General features: G+C 45.3%; 1 protein-coding gene across 1 annotated transcript in view; it reads left to right on the top strand.

Moving 5' to 3' along the window:
* TPCN1 (two pore segment channel 1) overlaps positions 1-14005 on the top strand; it is a 297893-nt gene extending 283888 nt beyond the window's left edge. The window contains exon 28 of the mRNA XM_069214538.1: positions 13037-14005. Coding sequence (XP_069070639.1) covers positions 13037-13156 — 120 coding nt within the window. The 3' untranslated portion in view covers positions 13157-14005. The remainder of the gene's footprint in view (positions 1-13036) is intronic.
* The last annotated feature ends 875 nt before the right edge of the window (positions 14006-14880 follow it).

Here is a 14880-nt window from a genome sequence, read left to right as displayed (position 1 = left end):
GCATCTTTAGTTTCTTGAAACAATAGCAAGAGTAATCAGAGTGTATAAACTTGTGAAGAAGAACCACAAATTTAAAACATGATCTGCCTTCAATAATTAGCCAACTCTGGAGTGATGTGATGAAAGTAGTCTGTCCATGACATGGGGCAAGCTTCTTCCTACAGGGTGGCTTTGAGAGGTGAGCAGAATTTTGGAAATGCCAGAGAGGATGGCATCCCCTATCAAGTCTAAAAGGAATCATGGTTTGCACCACTTCTTTGAGATCCTGTACTGTTAGAAAGGTTTTAGTACTCTATTAGTTGTAGCTGACGATGGGCATTCCTGGCATTGTTGTTAATGTGTTTCTACAGATTGAGGATGAAACCCAAGGTCTTGGAGCTTTCTCTAGTGGTGAGAGTGAAATCCAGGAAATCTGTAAAATCCAGCCATTTTTGGACTAGGTTAGATGCAGACTGAGGCCAAATAAGCTTAATTTTTTTCTGGCTTGAATTTCAGGTCATATGCTGTAACCCAAGACAGAATGTTGTCAAAAGTTGTAAAAATGAATATATTCTGAGGAGAGGAATATTGTGGGTAGAGCTGGATATCATCAGCATATTGGTGAATCCCATAATCGTGACTCTTCAATGTCATCCAGAGGTTCCAGATATAGGTTAAATATTGCAGCGACAAGAACACACTCTTGTGTTAGGGGCACCAGTTTGAGAATGAGTTGTGAATCTTAATCAGTTGTGAGGAAATAATACTTCATTAACTTAAACTATCTCTACCCATGCTGTCCCTTCGTGTCAGCACATTGCGCACAACTAGTCACTTCTGAGAATAATTGCTACTTAACCCAGTGCTGTAATATGGGGAAGAATAAGGGTTGGTCAAAGAATAATATGACCTACTGCCTCCTTTTGAGGGTATGCCTCACTAATTCCAGTGGCATAGGCCGCTTTTGTGACTTTGTCATCCTTGAAAGATCAATTTGACCAGGAAGGTAAAGCATGTACCATGGTTGCCATTCATTTATCGACTCCCAGAATGAGGATATGTTTGGGTTAATGAGATTTGTGTGTGACACAAAGGGGCTTTAAGCACCCAAGGTAGTGTGAGTGAGAAGTACAAGTTACCTACCTTGAGTAATGATCTTTCTGGTGGATACTCTGTCACATTTTATAGTATTTCAGGTGCCAAACTAAATCTGGAAAATTCTTTTAGCAGTGACTCCTTTGCATCAACAGAGCTGTGTGGCTATGCAGCAATGTCGTACTGCTCCGGAAGTGACAGAGCAGGTCCCCACTTTGGTGCCACACCTGGGCACTGACCTCAGTTTTAATCTTTCTCCTTCCATGTCCTCGTAGGCATATCACTGTGAACAGACTGCAGGTTAACAGTGTACCGGAATATTACTTGGGACCTCATTAAGTTGTTCAGATGTCCACTCCACAGAACAAGGTGGAAAGAGGATCATAAGGAATCTGCAGTTACATACATTCTCTACCAGAAAGAGCATTACAGGAGGTAAGTAACTTGTTCTTCACATAAATACTTCTAGCCTCAGATTCCTCAACTTCAGAATATATACCACAGTAGTACCTCCCAGCTTGGAGGCTCTAAGGCATGGACTCAAAGTAGGGTCTCTTGGAAGACTGAGAGTATAGTAGTGCTTCATGCGCATATGCACTGATGCTCATGTTACAGTCTGGCAGATGTCCAGGCGAAGTATCCCCCCTTGAAAGTGCAGTTGCAGTTTCTGCTCTGGTGCAATGGACCCACAGGCCTTCTAAGGGTTATTTCTTGGCCAGCTTATAACATGTCTACTACAAACAACTGTCCACTGTGACACAGCCCTCTTCTGTACTGCTCTGCCTTTCTTGTCCCAGCGAAACCAACAGAGAACTGGCCATCCTCACAGTGGTCCTTTGCCTGGCCAATATAAAAGTATGAGGCTCTGTTAGGATCAAGATGATGTAGCATTTCCTTCTCTTTTTAGTGGTGTGACAGAGTGAAAAAGGGTATTAGGGTAGTTGACTATCCGTCATAAAAAGGCAAGACCACTTCTGGCAGAAAGGCTGTCTGATTCCTCAGCACAAATTTGTGCGGGAGGTTGCACCAATGATGCCTGAAGTTAACGCATGCACTGTGCAGAAGGGACGGTAAAGACAAAGGCAGTATTGATAAGAGGCATAGGGAAGAGCTGCGCATTGGCTCAAATAGTGTGCACCTGAAGAATGTGAGAAGCAAGTTAAGATTCCACTGTAGCCTGGCAAAGGCTCCAGAGCAAACATGTCAGTCCTTTCAGAAAGCGCATCACAGCATGTGACTAGGAAAGGAAGGGCTTATCTGATAAATGTAAAAATCCGAAATGGATGAAATTTTACCAGCTGTCACTGCTTAAAGCTGCATGCATGGAGGGATAAGATGCAGAGATTCAGTTGTAAGACCTTCCCCTGCTGCTGAGACTGGCTGTTTTGGTAGCCAAATCGGGGGAGGCAAATGTTCAAGCACAAGAGATCTGGGTAGCACACCTTCCTGGCCCAGTCCAAGGCTAACAAGATGACTTGTGCCCGGTCTGTCCTGATTTTCTTCAAAACTCAAGGGAGGAGAGGTAATGCATACAGGCAAACTTTGTCCTATTGCAGATGGAATTTGTCTACCAGTGACTCTTCCAGAGGGAACTTTAGCATGATGGCTTATAGATCTAGTCATGTCAGGCCTCACTGATCAAAGATGCCCTGTGATGCCCTGTGCCACCTCTGGATGGAGATGCCATTCATGCTCCACCAACTAATGCCTGTTATGTTCACTTGCTGTGGCGTTCAGGGACCCTGCCATGTGGTTGGTCACCTGAAAAATCTGCTGCTGGTCTGGCCATCTCCAAACCACAAGACTTCCTGGCAGAGGACCCAGAACCCCACTCTACCATGCTTGTTGCAGTACCACACAGCAGTCATATTGTCAAGTGAGAGCGTGCACCGCCTCCACCTGATGTTCTGTAGGAAGGCTTTCAGGGCCAGATGAATTGAATAAAGCTTTGAAACATTGATATAGAGCTGGGGGTGCACTGCAGAGGAGAAGGTTATCCTCCCCAGCTCTCCCAGATGACACCCCCTACCTCTGCCCAGCAGAGGCACATCTGTCATAACCGTGAAGCCTAGATGGAGAAAGGAGAGTGGCTTGCTGATGGCCAGGTTAGTGTTCATCTGCCACAACATAATATCACAAGACTTCTTCTGAGAGTTCTTGATGAACTCTGAGGGACAGTCCCAGTGTGTGGTTCACTAAAACTTGAGGTTTCATTGCAGTGCCCACATATGCCATCTGGCATACAGGGCAAAGAAAATGCACAAGGCCAGGCGCTTAAGACACAGAACCATCCTCTGCGAAAACTAGGACTTAGAATGAAAAATCAGGATGTTACCCTTAATGTTTCAGACTTGCTGCTGCAAGGGAAAGGGTAAACCCACCACCTTATCCAGGGTAGCTCCTACGCAAGGAAGGATTTTCTTAAAGCTAAGGTGGGATTTTCAGCTTGCTGATGGAATACCCCAAGGAAGTCAAGAGTTTATCTGTAATCTGGAGATGGTCTATGACTGGCTGTCTTTTGGCTCAAGGAGGTAACAAAACTAGCACTCTCCAAGTCCTGCACTTGTTTAATGGTACCATTGGCTAGCAGGAGTTTAACTTCCTGCTTTAAAATAGAGGTGTGGTCCTTCAAAATGTGTTCTAGCATAGGTTAAACGTGAGGAAGGGAAGAAATTAAAGTTAGGGCATAGCACAATTAAACAGTCTGTAAAATACATTGGTCTGATATGATGATTTTCCAGCTGGGCAGAACATGAATACTGAACCCTTACCCGGCTGGCTTTGGGTCCATGAGAGAGAAAAAAGCAAGCAGATTGGAGGCTAATGCAGCAAGGATGGAGGGAGTAGATGAATGCTCCCCTTCTGTGGTGTGAAAGGGTTTGACTGCCACCATACCCTATACCTTGAAAAGACCACTTGCTCCACAGACTAAGATGGTTGACCCTGCCGTAAACTAGACCTCTAGAGTTACCCCTAAATTTCCTCCACTGCTCGTGGAACTGGTGGGCTCGCCACCCTACCCCCAAGGATTGTGCTGTGGCGTGAATATCTTCAACCTGCTCAACTGCCAAGTCAGTGTTTCCTCCAAAAGGTTTGGATGCAGAAAAAAACAGTTTCTTGCATCCAAGCATGTTCTTTAAGTATTATGGTGGGGATGAGAGTGTGGACTGTGCAATTGGTGATGTTTAGACCAGTGTGCAGTCCTTTTTTTTGCAGCATCCTGTGTATCCTGAATCGTTTGGGGAAAGAGATGCCGCCAGTATCTGGTAATACTGACGTTGTGGAGGATGCTGAGGATGTGGCTCAAAGTTCACTTGCTGCACCTTGGTAACCTTTTAAGATGACATAGACCTGACGTGAAGCAACATCGGTTCAGGATCAATAACCAGTATCTGGATCTGATGTGGCATTGGCAGAGTCATGAGTGGCATCAGCATGGAAGGTACCAGTGTGGACCTTGGAGTTGAAGTAGAAGTCTGAGCTGGCATTGGTATGCAGCAGGTCCCAAGGGGGCAGTTGTGCCATGGGAGGGTCTGCCAGCGGAAGTCCGATCGAAGCCTCCTGCAGCTCCTTATATTACGTGTATTTGTAAAGCGCACTGTCACCTGCAGTGGCATCCTGGCACTAAGCAGGTTTGTGTGCCTAGCCATGCCTATAGTTGGTTGGTTAATTGAAAAGCCAGGTCTTCGGCTTCTTGCTGAATTCAAGAAGAGGGGAGAAGGCTCTGATGTGGAGATGGAGGTAGTTCCACATCTTGGAGCGATGTAAGAGAACACCCGTTCTCCTGATCTGGCTCTATGCATGTGTGGGATGTGTGCGAGTAGAAGTCCTGTGGAATGGAGGTGTCTGAGTGGTGGTTGGTGGAAGGAGATGCAACTGTTGAGGTAGAATGCATATGAGTTATCATCTGCATAGGAGAGGATGTTGATGGTGTGTGTGCGGATGCCGTTGGCCAGAGGAATCTTGCTTCATTTGAAGAGATAGGGCTGAGTGATGAACCCTTAGGCAATCCGCAGATGAGTTTCCAGGCTTCAGAGGAGTAAGGAGCTAGGCTTTTAAGAAGCAGATCCAGTGGAGAGCAGGTCCTTTGGTACCAATCCAATGCAGGCACCTGATGAGGTTGGGGTGTGAGACCATGTGAAATGCTGCACAGAGATCCAGGAGGATGAGGTCTGCTGTGTCTCCTCCGTCAATGATCATGCAGATGTTGTCTGTGGCAGCGAGGAGTGTGGTTTCTGTACTGTGGTTCAGCCTGAATCTGGACTATGAGGCGTCAAAGAAGTGGTGGTCGCTGAGGCGTCGGTTAATTCGTTTCTCTAAGACATTTGCTGAGTATGGTAGGAGATGAGACTGTAGTTGGAAAGGATGGCTTTTTGAATAGGGGCATGACAGTAGCATGTTTCCAGGTGTCCGTGAGTCAGAGTAGATGGAGCCTTTGAGGAATAGGTGTTAGTGCTTCGTTGATCGGTAGAAGTCCTTTGGTGAAGGTTTGGTGGGGGCAACGGTCAGATGGAGCGCCCGAGTACATGGTCTTCATGGAAGTAGTGATTTAGACAGTGGTATAGGCAGGCGACAAGGTCTGGGTTTGTTCATCAGCTGTGATGAGAAGTTGAGTTGCAATGGTGATGGGCTCCAGTTGAGGGTCAGTTTTGCTGCATGTGCAGGTGATTTTGTTGCAGAAGAATTCAGAGAGCTTGTTGCAAAGGTCTTGTGAGGGGGTTATGTTGCTGGAGGCGACAGGAAGTGCAGTGAAATCTTTGATGGCAAAGATTTCCTTACTGCTCTTAGTGCTGGTATTGATGCTGTAGGAAGCTGGCTCTTCATATAATATACCAAAAAGAGTTATGCTGTCTAAAGTGTCCAGGTATCATTTATAAGTGGACAGGGGCTTGCTCTGTTAATCCCAAAGTGTTTTATCTGGGGTAGTGTGGTTTAGCAGCATTAGGCTTAATAGAGAGGAGTGTCAGACATTTGTTGCATACACACAGTCAATAAATGATACACTCAATAAGGAGATCCACACCAATTTAGAAAATAACATTATATAGGTATGTTCGATGGCATGTGTAGCTGAAGATACATATGCTATGCATATCTCTTCCGACATCTAGTGTTGGGCTCGGAGTGTTACAAGTTGTTTTTCTTCTAAGAAGTCTTTTCGGAGTCACTCTCGCTCTGAGATTTCAAATCCGAAAACATTAGAAAACCTTCTTTGTAGAAGTCTTTTCGGAGTCACTCTCGCTCCGAGATTTCGAATCGGAAAACCTTAGAAAACCTATTTAATCATAGGTATTGTTTCGATTGCGTTTCCACCTAGCATCGAACCGATAGTACCATCCGAATCTAAATTCTGTCATTTTGGGCATGTGCGCCTGACTCTGGCCTGTTCAGGCCTACTGCGTGTAAGCCTGATGGATCGGACTACATTTTGATTCTGCCCTCGGTGCCACGCGAAGTTCCCATATACAGACCAACATCTGGTTTGAAATTTGTGCTTTCTACGGACCGCTGAGAAGAAGATTGCGAAGCCTGTCGATCGTTTTGATTGAAGAAGACCTTGAGAGATCGCAGAGCACGAAGATTAGAAATGGCGTTGAAAAGCACAGAACATCTCGACGTCATGGAGGAAGAGCAGGCGCAGACAGCAGTGTCCATCAGAGACACAGACTCCGAACAAGAATTGGAAGGTGATAGATCCATCACTGCTGGCCAGCACATGAGTACGTCTGCCTCTGTGCCCATACATAAAAAACAACCAAAAGCCTTGGGTACAGCACTGCCGGAAGGCCATGGTTCGGCCCGGAAAAAGGCTTTTGGCGACCGACCTTCGGGCTCAGCGCCGAAAAAGGCCACTCCTCCGTCCACTTCGGAGTCGAGCAAGTCGGTTAGAACTTTCACCTCAGACTCTAGTAAGTGTCCTCACTCTTCGGAATCGAATATTCGACGGCCTGCTTCGGAGCCGAAACAGCTGACTTAATTTTCAGGACCGAAAAAGATTAAGACTTCGGAACCCAAAAAATCCTCATACACAGAGGAACAAGGACTTTCGAGTAAACTTAAAGAAATCTCAAAGCCGATGCAAGAATCTCACAAAGCTTCTGAAGAAGAGACTGAGTGATTACCCCTAGAATTGACAAAAATATAAACCTGCCCCTACAGACCCAGACTACCTCACACATCGGGTTCCTCCGGACTCAGTAGTTGGAATTTAAACATAGTTCTTACACGACTTATGGGCCCACCATTTGAACCCATGCACTCCTGTCAAATGCAATTTTTAACATGGAAGGTTGCCTTCCTAGTGGCAATTACGTCTTTAAGAAAAGTAAGTGAAATTCAAGCCTTCACTATTGAAGAACCGAACAAACCCCAAATTTCTTCCAAAGGTCGTATCGTCTTTTCATATAAATCAAACAGTGGAACTACCAGTCTTCTTCCCACAGCCAGATTATGTGGCAGAAAGAGCTCTATATACATTAGACATTAAAAGAGCTTTAATGTACTATCTAGACAGAACGAAACCATTCAGAAAGACTAAACAACTGTTTGTAGCCTTCCAGAAACCTCATACAGGTAACCCCATATCAAAACAAGGGTTAGCAAGATGGATTGTAAGATGCATCCAAACATGCTACGTTAAAGCCAAAAGATAATTCTTAGTTACTCCTAAAGCACATTCTACAAGGAAAAAAGGTGCTACAATGTTTTTTTTTTAGGTAATATACCAATGGGTGAAATATGCAAAGCAGCTACTTGGTCAACACCACATACATTCACTAAACACTACTGTGTAGATGTTTTATCAAGACAACAAGCCACAGTAGGCCAAGCTGAACTCAGAACATTATTTCAAACAACTTCAACTCCTACAGGCTGACCACCGCTATTTTTATGGGAGGACAATCTGCTTTGTAGTCTATGCACAGCATGTGTATCTGAAGCTACACATGCCACCGAACGGAAAATGTCACTTACCCAGTGTACATCTGTTCATGGCATGTTCCGCTGCAGATTCACATGCACCCTCTGACCTCCCCGGGAGCCTGTAGTTGTTTAAGTTAAAAACATGTGTACATATGTGTGTGTGTGTATATATATATATATATATATATATATATATATATATATATATATATATATTTTGCAGTAGCATGCACATCTATTTCCTTTTACCTATATACTCTCTCACTCCTACCTTACCCTCTGCGGGAAAACAATCTAACAATGGAGTTGATGCCCATGTGCACTGTAACCTAGAGGAGGAGTCACTCGATCCCGTGACTCTGAAAAAACTTCTTTGAAGAAAAACAACTTGTAACACTCCGAGCCCAACACTAGATGTCGGAAGAGATATGCATAGCATGTGAATCTGCAGCACTACATACCACGAACAGATGTACACTGGGTAAGTGACATTTTCCATATATATATAGTCACCAAGAATTAATTGTTGGGTAAGTACTTTTTAAGTTGGCAGTTTTGTAGAATACAGAAGTACTCTTGCATTGGATTTAATGTGGTAATGTTTTCATATGGGAAAAGACACATATACTGCATACAGGTACTTTGCAGCGACTTAGTCTTCTGGAGTTAAGTTAAGAATGTGGCAAGGTCGAAGGCAGCACTAACAGGTCCCCTCAGTTGGCCCTAAAGCGTCCAGGGGCAGAGGTGCTTTTCAGCTCCAGGTGTTCCTTTGGTTTCAATGGGATGCAGTCCTGGGACAAAAAGGCTGCAGGCGGTGACTGGGGGTCCGTCTAGCAGAACCCAAAGAGTGGTTCAGGTCCCAAGGGTCTTGGGCATACAGGGCCACCGCCAGCCCACACCAACTTGGGCTGGGAGGCGCATGTGCAGTGGTGCTTTGTCTGGGGGGATGCATTGTGAGAACTTGCGGTTTTTGGTTCCTGCACAAAAGAGGCTGCAGGTGGCGATTGGGGGACCACTCTGGCCAACCCCAAGGCAGGGTTCAGCTCTGGAGGATCTCAGAACCTCGTTTGTATTATTGATCCACTTCAACACGGGCTGGGGTGCACAGGTGCAGTGGTGTTTTTTTTATGTCAGGTTTTCACAGTGCGGGGCTCTCACCGGTAGTTCCTCAAAGTGCTGTCAGTCCTCCCAGACTTTTGGAGGCAGAGAAACTGCAGGACTAGTCAACTTTGGTGCAGTTGTTGAAGACAGTAGACAGGCTGGAAGGGTTGGGGATGGCAAGTAAGTTGCTGCTTCTCAGGTCGTTTTTCAAGGCTCTTCGTTGACCTTCTCAGGATGGTAGAATCTGCTTCGTGGTGCCAGGTACTCACATAAATACTACATTTAGGGGTGTTACAGTAATGAAGGGTAGTAGACAATGGGCTACTTACCCTTGGGGGTCAGTACACCACCTACATGACCACTTCCTGTGGGGTGTGGACATAACACTGTGCCAGAGTTAATAATGCTGTCATCACCAAGATTTTGGAATTTTCCTGGAGTGGGGCACATCAGCAGCTCACCTTAGGGGTATGTATGGCTTGGGTGTACTCCAAGCCTCATGGCATAGCTAATTTCTCATCTGCCTGGTGCCAAAGGGGCCTCAGGGCAAGGAGTGGCATCCTGAAGGTGTGGGGGATGCCGGTCGCATATCAAAGGCTGCAGGGACTTTGAAGTTCCTGGACTTGGTATGCTAAATTACTAGCCATCCTGCTGGTGGAGTTGTGAATAACTTCCTCTGGTGCAGGCATGGTTTATGGCCTCAGAGAGCGAGGGCTTTCACCTGCACGGGGTCAAATCTGTCTGTGGTGGCAGGCTGGACTGTAACAGCCAGCACACTAGAGGACTAGTACGTTTCGGGAGAACCTCTAAGGTACCCTCTGGGTGCCTTTATTAGTAAATCCATCACTGGAATCAGTGTAGTTTTATTAATACAAGGTGTTTGACACCAAACACCTTAGATTTCAATTAAGACATTATGAGGGTCATTCTGACCCTGGCGGCCGGTGGCCGCCAGGGCCACCGACCACGGGAGCACCGCCAACAGGCTGGCGGTGCTCCAACGAGCATTCTGACCGCGGCGGTTCAGCCGCGGTCAGAAGCGGAAAGTCAGCGGTCTCCCGCTGACTTTCCGCTGCTCGTGTGAATCCTCCATGGCTGCGGAGCGCGCTCCGCAGCCATGAGGATTCCGACCCCCCCTACCGCCATCCTGTTCATGGCGGGAAAGCCGCCATGAACAGGGTGGCGGTAGGGGGGGTCGCGGGGCCCCCGTAAGAGGGCCCCGCAAAGTATTTCAGTGTCTGCCTTGCAGACACTGAAATACGCGACGGGTGCCACTGCACCCGTCGCACTTTCCCACTCCGCCGGCTCGATTACGAGCCGGCATCCTCGTGGGAAGGTCGTTTTCCCCTGGGCTGGCGAGCGGTTTTCAGCAACCGCCCGCCAGCCCAGGGGAAAACTTGTAATACCCGCTGCGGTCTTTTGACCGCGGCGCGGTATTTTGGAGGGCGGCATCCTGGCGGGCGGCCTCCGCCGCCCGCCAGGGTCATAATGAGGCCCTATGTAACTGGGAAACTTGTTTTGACCAGTACCCAGTACATACCTTAAGGTGGCTTCCCTGCTCACTTGTAATGTCTAAGAATGTATTTAGACATCACAGGGACATATCTGCTCATGCAGATATGTCCTCATGTAGTACAATGCACCCTGCCTTAGGGCTGTAAGGCCTGTTGTAGGGTTGATTTACATATACTCTGTGGCATGTCTGCAGGCATGGCACCCAGGATGTGTGCCATGTCGTGTTTTCACTTTTGTCTGCACCATGTCACACAGTCTGCAGGTGTGTGGTGAAGGGTCTCTTAGGGTGGCACAATACAAGCTGCAGTCGTTAGGGACCCTCTTTAATTCCCCTGCCCTAGGTACTCTGGGGGTGCTAAAGGTATTCCCAGCTAAGGAAAAATTGCAGTTTTAGGGAATGAGATCTGGCACTGGGTACCTGTTAGCAGGTTTTCTGTCCAAATTGTATCAAATACAAGACAAAAAGTATAGGTGGCCATGTCAACAGGGGCACTTTCCTGCAGATGCGATCTGCAAAGGCTGGGCGCTCTGTATTCTGTATCTGCTGGTGGTAGTGTCCTAGAGCTGATTTGAAGATGCCTTTATCTTAGAGACCAAAGGTGCACCAGAAGGAGCCACTAGCCTCTGGGGATAAAAAGTAGTATAGCTTCCTTGAAGGGTACAGTTTGCTGCAGTGTCAATGACAGCCCATGATTTCTCGCACACACGGGAACAACTGTGGCACTGGATTGCATGCAGAGTACGCTGGAGGTGAGGAACCCTTCAAGGGCCACTCTTGCGACTGCTTGTCTGATTGCAAGTAGCAGAACTAGGTAGGGTTCTGCCTGGGTTTCTGACTTGGACTTTTCGAAAAACTTCAAGCAAGACGGTTACTTTGCTCCAAAGGGGCCTCACGATGTGGAATGAGTGAGTCCGCTGTTTTAAATGTAATCTCTTATGATCGGCAACATAGAATTTCATCTCCTGCTCCTCTGTAATCACCTTCCAGTACATGAGGGCACGTGTCTCATATGACTTCGAGTTGTGAATAGGCCTGGGTGAAATTTTCTTTACCCTCTGGTATTGTCACTGCACTTTGTGCAATTGTGTGCCATACGTGCACTGGAACAATGTGAACTAGCAGATCGTGAGTGGCTGCTGTTTATCGGTCTTGTGTTTTTTGTGCTACTTTTTTTTTTTTGCATAAACATATTTTTTGTTAAAATACAGCTGCACATTCTAGTTTTGCTTTTTGTGTAATTGTGCATATCTTCATGTAATTTTTTTTTTAAGTTTCCCCCCAAAAAATGTATGCTGGCATCTGCTAACATAGATATCTTATACAATATTACAGCCTTTCTAATGTCAAAGGCTTTATTACATTGAAAAGTATGGGATTTTAATAAATTGTATGCTGCCACCTCAAGACAGTTAGTTACATTTATTCAGAATTTTGTGTAATTATGCAAATTACATGAATTTCGCACATCCCTAGTCATGATGGGAGGCCGGGCATCAAAGGCATATGACTTACTGGTCGAAACAGAGGATCTTCCTGCAGTCACGGCCTGGCTTGAATCCCATCATCTTTAGGGGAGACATAGTCAGAGAACCAAAAATGTTGGGAGGAGAGTACCAGGTCTTTGTCAGAAGGTGGGGAAACAAAGAAACTGATGCAAGCATGCAGGGTTTGTGCCGATATGTGGCCACACTTGCTCATTTGCAGGGCAATACGAGCTTGCAACAGGGCTACATAGTACCACCTGTCTACATGCAGGAGTCATTGATGGGAGAATTTTCCAGATCCCGTCCTGTATCTGAGATATTCTAATGGTGACAAATCTATGGTTCGAAGTATCCGTCAGAAGTACTGATTTTATGCTGGAATGATGGAGGAAGTGACAAATACAGGATGGAATTGAAACCATGCAAGAAGTATATGGGAGCCAGAAGAGGAGGGAGGCAGAGAAAGGAAGTGTGAGACTGCAGAGCGAGAGACGTGAAGGGTATTCAATTCAGAAATTGCTTTTGGGTGTATCCAAGCTATTGTCAGAGTGAATCGACAGCTGTATGTAGCAGATAATTGGTTGAGTCCTCTAAGAAATTGGAGTTTTAACATAGTAACATTTGCCAAGTGGATCTAGTGTAGACCTGATGTGAAGCTGTGTAAGCAAGTATATCCCACTGAAGGCCAGAGCCAGTGTAGAGTCATTTAATATAGTTGAAATTAGTGTACCTTACCTGGGGCTTTGTGTCGTTTGTAAATATAAAAGACAGGGTTTCCAGAAGTTACAAAATCATCTTAATCTGTCACGTTGCTGCCCATGCAACTGTGTAGCACCATTCCTCCAAAGTATGCTATCATTATCAGTCTCAAACAAGCTTTGAATATTAGTGAGTAGTTTTGCTCCAATGAATCAATCTAATTTCTGTCATTTTGCAGGAGTGGTATGAAGAGCATGCCTTGAAGCAGGAGCAGCGGCATCTGGAAGATGATGCGGGACCAGCAAGAATCCAGCAGCTCTCAGCAAAGCTCCGACCACGCTCCCATACCATAAACTAATTCTAGGAGCAGAAATTGTCACTCTTCTATGCAATACAGCTTTTACATTTGTGTGTTTTATGTATGTATACATATTATGCATACGTATACTTATGCACACATCATGTACAGAGAAATACAAATATATATATATATATTTTCCTTATAAGGGAGACAGCAGTAGTCGCGTCAAGTAAACCAAAAAGTTAACTTATTGGCTGCAGGGTCCTGGAGCCCCCAGAGTATTCTTGAATCCAGCCCACCCCATCTCCACTGTATGGTGCGGAAGAAAAGCAATTGGAGATGGACAACTCAATAATGGATGATTCCTTGAGGAAAACATGGAGTTGATCCTGTCAATAGCTCTGTCCTCTGAGCCAGGCATTCCAATATGGTGGTTTGGGTGGCAGATAAACTTTTCCTAAAAGTCAGCAACTTTTTCCTATTTTTTTTTTTTTTTTGCAAGCGTATTAGAATGCATTGTCCTAGGGAAGGAGAGATCTTCCATGTCTTGGAAGGTTTCTCTGTGGCTGCAGTTCCAAAGTCAACCATGCATTCACTGTTATGATCCTCTGCTTTTATTAACGGGTGACCCATAGTCCTGTGCTGTTTGCACAGATGATGTCAGGGTCTATAGACTGAGAATTCAAATGAATAGTTTAACAGTAACCAAATCACTAACCTAAGTAGTGGGAAATGAACATATATCAACCGTTTAGTGAGCAATTTTAAGATTATGATAAGAATACTGATAATTGTTTTTAAGGTCCTGGTAGTCACAGAAAGCTGCATTGTAAACTAACTACAGAAATAGATCAGGCTATAAGCTATTTATGACATTACCTCAGAAATAATAAAAGTTTTAATTTAGCTGCTTGGTCATTTTCCTGTGAGATAAAGACAGCTATATGTGCACAAATATCTGTCTCGATCTCCTTCTATCACTCTTACTCCTGCCCTTTGTGTCTCCCATGTCTGTCCATCTAGCCTCTCTCATTTTTAAACATCATCTTCTTCAAACCACTTTCTTATTCCTTTTCTCACTTCTGCTTACTGTTTCTCTTATGTCTCACAGTTTCCCCCTTTTCTTCTTTTCCTTTCTCTTAGATTAGTCTTTTCACACCAAAGGTCAGTGACTTTTCTTACAGCAGTATTTCTAAATAGCTAATAAATTCCAAATAGAGTTTTTGTTAAGACAAACAATATGTTCAAGGCATGTGTGGCTGTAGATACACATGCTGTGTATACTCCTAGCATCTAGTGTTGGCTCCAGAAGTGTACAAGTTGTTTTTCTTCAAAGAAAGTCTTTTGAGTGACTCCTCGGTGATACTGCACATGGGCATTGACTCCATTGTCAGATTGTTTTTCTCCACCATTGGGTTCAGACATGTGTGCTACTGCTCCAAGTCCAGACAGTCGGTGGTTCTTTCTTTCTGTCCTATCCTATTTCCGTTTGTATTGGAATCAATTGCGTTTTTTGCATATCAAGCAATAACCAAATGTCAAGCCATGCGGGATTGTTGTTGACCATTGAGGGCCTCGCCCCTCAGAGCTTTCCATCTTCATTTCTGGATACATCTTCCATATCATGGCCTCCCAGTTATGGAACGAACGTCATTCAGATTTTGACCTCGTTGGCACAAAAAATACCTTAGGACAGACTCTCACCAGGTCTTTAACTGCTGTCTCTTCCCTGATCATATGGAGGCTGACTGTGAAGTCTGTCAAGCTTTGTGCTTGAAGAA

Source organism: Pleurodeles waltl, chromosome 11 (assembly GCF_031143425.1).
Source record: "Pleurodeles waltl isolate 20211129_DDA chromosome 11, aPleWal1.hap1.20221129, whole genome shotgun sequence".
NCBI classification, from domain to species: Eukaryota; Metazoa; Chordata; class Amphibia; order Caudata; family Salamandridae; genus Pleurodeles; species Pleurodeles waltl.
The sequence above is the reverse complement of the archived record's forward strand: the minus strand, read 5'-3'. Positions and strand labels throughout refer to the sequence as shown.